This window comes from Salarias fasciatus, chromosome 16 (genome assembly GCF_902148845.1).
Source record: "Salarias fasciatus chromosome 16, fSalaFa1.1, whole genome shotgun sequence".
Classification (NCBI taxonomy): domain Eukaryota; kingdom Metazoa; phylum Chordata; class Actinopteri; order Blenniiformes; family Blenniidae; genus Salarias; species Salarias fasciatus.
This window is the reverse complement of record NC_043760.1, coordinates 16,846,133-16,851,209: the sequence shown is the minus strand read 5'-3', so window position 1 is coordinate 16,851,209 and position 5,077 is coordinate 16,846,133. Positions and strand designations below refer to the sequence as shown.

General features: G+C 43.0%; 1 protein-coding gene across 1 annotated transcript; it reads right to left on the bottom strand.

The window, feature by feature from the left end:
* Positions 1–570: 570 nt before the first annotated feature.
* On the bottom strand, positions 571–2,117 carry cdk5r2b (cyclin dependent kinase 5, regulatory subunit 2b (p39)). Its single transcript, XM_030112032.1, has one exon. The coding sequence runs from the start codon at positions 1,686–1,688 to the stop codon at positions 801–803; it is 888 nt and encodes a 295-aa protein (XP_029967892.1). The 5' UTR covers positions 1,689–2,117; the 3' UTR covers positions 571–800.
* Between the last annotated feature and the right edge of the window lie 2,960 nt (positions 2,118–5,077).

Here is a 5,077-nt window from a genome sequence, read left to right as displayed (position 1 = left end):
CTTTCCTCCTCACATTCAGCTTGAACCAACTGCCTTATTTCAGGTGCATCACTGGAGAATCACTCTAACAAGTGAGCTGGGTTGACAAGAAACTGTAGGGGGTAACAGATATTGAATTAGTCATGCATACAATGTGGCATTTTGATTAAAGAGGGACTTTTTTTAAAATAAAATCACATAGAAATTATAGCTTTTGCACCTTCTTTTCCAAATGAGATATATCTACATTTATTGCACTGCCTCTGGCATCAAGTTCAACAGCTTAACTATTAACTTGGTTGGGATATTAAAAAAAGCACAATTTATTTTACCTGCACTAAAAGGCTTAGGCTTTAAAGTGTGTTCCTCTTAAGCCATGTTTGCCTGTATTGTTGGGGGGGGAAGTGTCTGGAGCAGCGGGGAGAGGAGGAGAAATAGCTGCGCAGGTCAGCACCTTGGACAGCTCCGCCTTTCGCGCCCCGACGCACGGATCTATTCTGATCCTAAACACCGCGTCCATTCACTTCCTGTGAATGTAGGCTAATCGTCAATGAAACTGGGATTTAAGTCTCACTTAAGAGTGTGATTTGCACCGTGAAGATAACCCCTGCGTCATTCAAGGGACTAGACAAAACAAGGACAATTACACCGTTGGCATGCATGTATGAATTCTCCTACACTGTAGTCTAAACACCATTATTTAAGTATTTTGTTGTAACATCACGAGAGACATATTCAGCCCAAGCCTTCAGTAAATGGGTTTTCACTTCAAACTACCCGTCCGTGATTGACATTCATCAGTGTTTTTGTTGGTATCCGTGTCAGCGGTCCAGGTTGGACTCGCTGATTTCGCGCTGGTTTTTGAGGTCCTGGAAGACCTCGGTGAAAAAGTGCGGGTCCGCATTCAGCTGGAGCATTTTGGCACTCATCCTGTTGATGATGCGCAGCGACGTCTCCCAGAACACGTCCTTGTTGGCCTCGATCATGAACGGCTTGAGCGGGTAGGAGATTTCGTTGCCCATGTAGGAGTAGGCGAGGTAGAGGCAAGTCTGAAAGGTGCCCTGCAGCTCGGACGCGCTGTCCACGCTGTCCGCGATCGTGTCTTGGCACAGCAGGTACACGAACACCACGTTGGCAGGCGTGATGAAGCCCTGGTCCTGCCAGCCCTGGAGCAAAAGCGTCCGGTCGATGTTGCGGAACCAGAGGATGACCTCCCCGCTGTTCAACTCCTTCAGTTTGAAACACCTGCGGCACATGAAGTCCCCCAGGCAGCGCAGCAGCTCCCCGGTGGACGCCTGGATGACTATCCGCCTGGGTGACACCAGAGAGAGGCTGCTGGGCTGCTTCTGGACCGAGGACAGCCTCCCGTTCTGGATGACGCTGTCACTGCTCTGCGTGGGAACCGTGGGCACCGGCACCGGGATCGGGGCTTTGGGTTTCTTCTCCTCCGTTTGGTGCGTCTTCCTGGCGTTTTCGCTGTTCAGCTGAGCCACCTGACTGGCCGGGAGGTCCCGGGTGGGCAGCGGGTTCGGGGTCACTTTCTTTGCGCTCTTCTTGGCCGAATTGGCCACCAGCTTCTTCCAGGACAGCGACACAAACATGGAGTGCCGCTTGAGGCTTTTGTCGCTTTTCAGCGGATCCCCCGCGACCTCGGCGTCCATAATCGACGCCTTCCTGCTGGCGGGGGATATGGAGAGGACGGTTCCCATGTCTGCACGGAGAGGGAGAGCTGCGGCGCTGCGGATGCTGCTGCAACTTCAACGCACAGTCTTCAGCAGAGTGAGAGGCGGTGGACAGCAGTCACGACAATAGTCGAAACTCCATTTACACGCTGATTTCCCCCGTCTAATCGCTCCCAGGTGGAAGTGAAGAAAAGCAGATCTTTTTTTCTCCCCCCCGGCTGGAGATGAATTGTAAATCCAACAAATATTGCTCTTTCAGCGCACGGAGAGCGCACCGAGACGCTGCGACACAATGCGATGTGGCTCAAACCTCAACGCAGATTAGTCGCTATGCGTAAATCCCAGGTTTGAACGAACCAGCGAGTGTTGCGCCTGACTGGCAGCTCTACCGGCCAATGAGAAAGCCGATCAATGATCCAATCGCCCGGGGTGTTGTTTTTAGGTCCAGGGTGCCATTCATAGCAATCCACTTCAACTGCTTTGGGTTACCTGCTCTTCTTCACCACTAGTCTGACTACTTAGAAAATCAGTGCTATTTATAAACTAGACTATTTAACCTTGCTATTCCCCAGAAACTCTGTGCAAACCCTGCTAAATAAAGGTTTCAGATGGACTGCAGCCCTGTCACAGTGCCACATGAAAGCCTTCATTCAATCTTAATTTCTGGCCAGGTTACTGGGGAGTTTGAAACTAGAGTGCTGTTTTTACAGTCATCTCACATTGAACAGATACACTAGAAGTCCGACTGGCAGTATTGGCCTACACGATGCTCCAGTCCATGTGTCCATCTGGTACAATATACTTTATCTTCCAATCAGACTGTGGATAGGATACAAATATTTGCAATTGTTCCGAACACATTTTATGCACAATCGAACAAAGACAACATTTAAAATGTGAAAAAGGGGTATAAAGGGTCATTATAATGTACCAGTAAATCAAAAACAATTGCAACCCAATAGACACATTTGGTCCAACAACAGGTCCATTCAGTGACTTTGAGAAAAAGATAGCAAAAATCATAGAGAAGTTAAAGAACTTTAAAGGCACACCATGTAATCTACACAACATTATCAAGCGTTTCAGACAATCAAAAACATTTTCTGTGATGAAGATCAGGAAGCATGAACCTCAGGGATCAGTAACACTTTCAGAAATCATGATGTGAACACAGCTCACTGTATAATCCACAAATTCAAAGGAGTCAGTTGTGATCCCTCCTGTAGATTAATCCTAATTCGTCTTGAAAATAAAGCACCTTATAATGATAAAGGATTGGACATGTGCCTTTGGCATGGGGAACTGACACATGTCAGAACTCACTACCACTGTTGAAAATCATATGGAGGACTGGACAACATCTGCAACCTGTGCTCTCAGTCAGACTACAGCTCTTTTGATAAACACCTCCCATATTTCACAAAGATGATTCTGATTCTAAACCATATATCTCAATAGCAAGGTTTCACAGTCTTCAGGTGCTGAGCTGACCCATATTCACCTCAGCTGTTTCACTGATAGATTCCATTTGCTGTGTTTGAAAAAGAAAATTCAAACCAAAAAAGTCAGCTTGAATGCCACATTAGTCAAAACGGGACAATATTCCTTCTTGACAGCTCAAAATTGATCCCATACAATTGACAGAAAGGTCCGGCCCTGGCTGTTTGTTTTTCTTGATGCTGCACTGCTGCTGCATTCAAACATTTCTGACCTTATATTCTATCCTTTTCTGGAAAGATCTAATGTTGTTTTAAGTTTTATTCCGCATCAAATATAAATTAATTAAAATGAGTAGATCACTGCATCCTGGGTTAGGGTTAATATGGATATTAATAGTATTAGCATTATTGTTATATTAGTCAAAATTATTATTTAAACAATATGAACACCAAGAGTAATTCAAACAATAACACACGGTAAATGAGAATAGAGAAGAAAGAAATGTCCCCTCCAGAGCAGAGCTATCAGTGGAATCCCCCCACAATAGCTAATTCATAGAGTGAAAATAGGAAGGCCTATACATTAATGACAATTTGGCATCATTTCAAAATGCTATATAGCAGTGCTGTACAGTAATGCTATGCGTCCCCTTATCAGAGTATAAATATCCAATCTTGACCTCGAGTAACATTTCTGTTTCAGAGATTAAATGTATTTTTGCCCAAAACTTACTGAATAAATGGCAAGCACCATTAGTTAATAATGCATGCAGATTTTCGCAAAATTCAAACACCAAACAGAATATGACTGTTGCTTTTTGTGCATTAGAAATGACTTGATAAGACTTACAGAAATGTAATCTTCTAGATGGACATCATCTCATCCTGAGAAAAACATTGTACTACTGTTAAAGTATGAACATGCATACAGTCGTTTGCATTTATTTATTTATTTATTTACATGTATTTTGATAAAACCATCTCACTTAATGTTGTAGTGATTTAAAGATCAACCTGCTTTTAAGTCAAAAGACCTTTATTGCTGTGCTTTATGGTATCATTCATTGAAAGACAAAAAAGATTTCCAAAACATATTTTGCTTTATGGGTACTTTTTTAATCAGTTGCAGCTGTAGCACACAGTTCATGTAGCTCTGCGGGCCAAAGCATTGGGTATGAAGGTTGAGGAGCAAAAAAACAAACAAAAAAAAGTAAAGAAAAGAAAAGAAAAAAGTGTTACTTAATAGCATATTTGAACCAATTTCAAGATGACTGAAATACTTTGTTCTTCCTACAACAATTCATTGAAAAACGTTCCCCAGAGAGCTGCTTGAAAGATTTGCATTTGTGTAGCACTGCTTAAAAAGTCCCAGTTGTCTACACCCTTCATTTAATGCCAGAAGTGCTTATATGACAAAACTTGCACAAAAACCTGTTTGCTTTGAATGTCTTAATAGCTCTGCAAACCTTATGCCGCCTTAGCCCCATCTTTATTTCTAGTATCCACCTTTCCTGATGAAAAGCTTTCCTTATGGGAACTACCGGTACTCTGTTGTACCTCAGAAACCCCACTGACTTGCTCCAGTAACTCCCATGTCGTAGTAAGTGGCTTTGTTTTCAAATCCAGCTGAAGATTTGTGGCATGCCACAGGATAAAACTGAGTCCTAATTGTTATCCAATTACAACGAGGAGAACTGGCACCCTTCACTAAATTACATGTGTGTCTGATCTCTTCATGTAGGTTGCAGTGGAAATGCATTCAAATAGTGCAGAGACAGTCCAACAGAAATAAGGTCTAAAATCTCGTGCAGCATTTTAGTTATAAACCTATATTTTGTTTTTTCTAGCATATTTTTCATATAAACAACGCTAGAGAATAATATACACTTGAATATGAGATTTCAGAGGATAGAGAAAATCAGTCCCATGAGTGAGAGTCTGGACATCCTGGATGGACACATCACAAGGTTAACACAA

Excerpts from the sequence above, each read along its gene's own strand:
- cdk5r2b (XM_030112032.1), bottom strand. The coding sequence starts at position 1,688 with ATGGGAACCGTCCTCTCCATATCCCCCGCCAGCAGGAAGGCGTCGATT.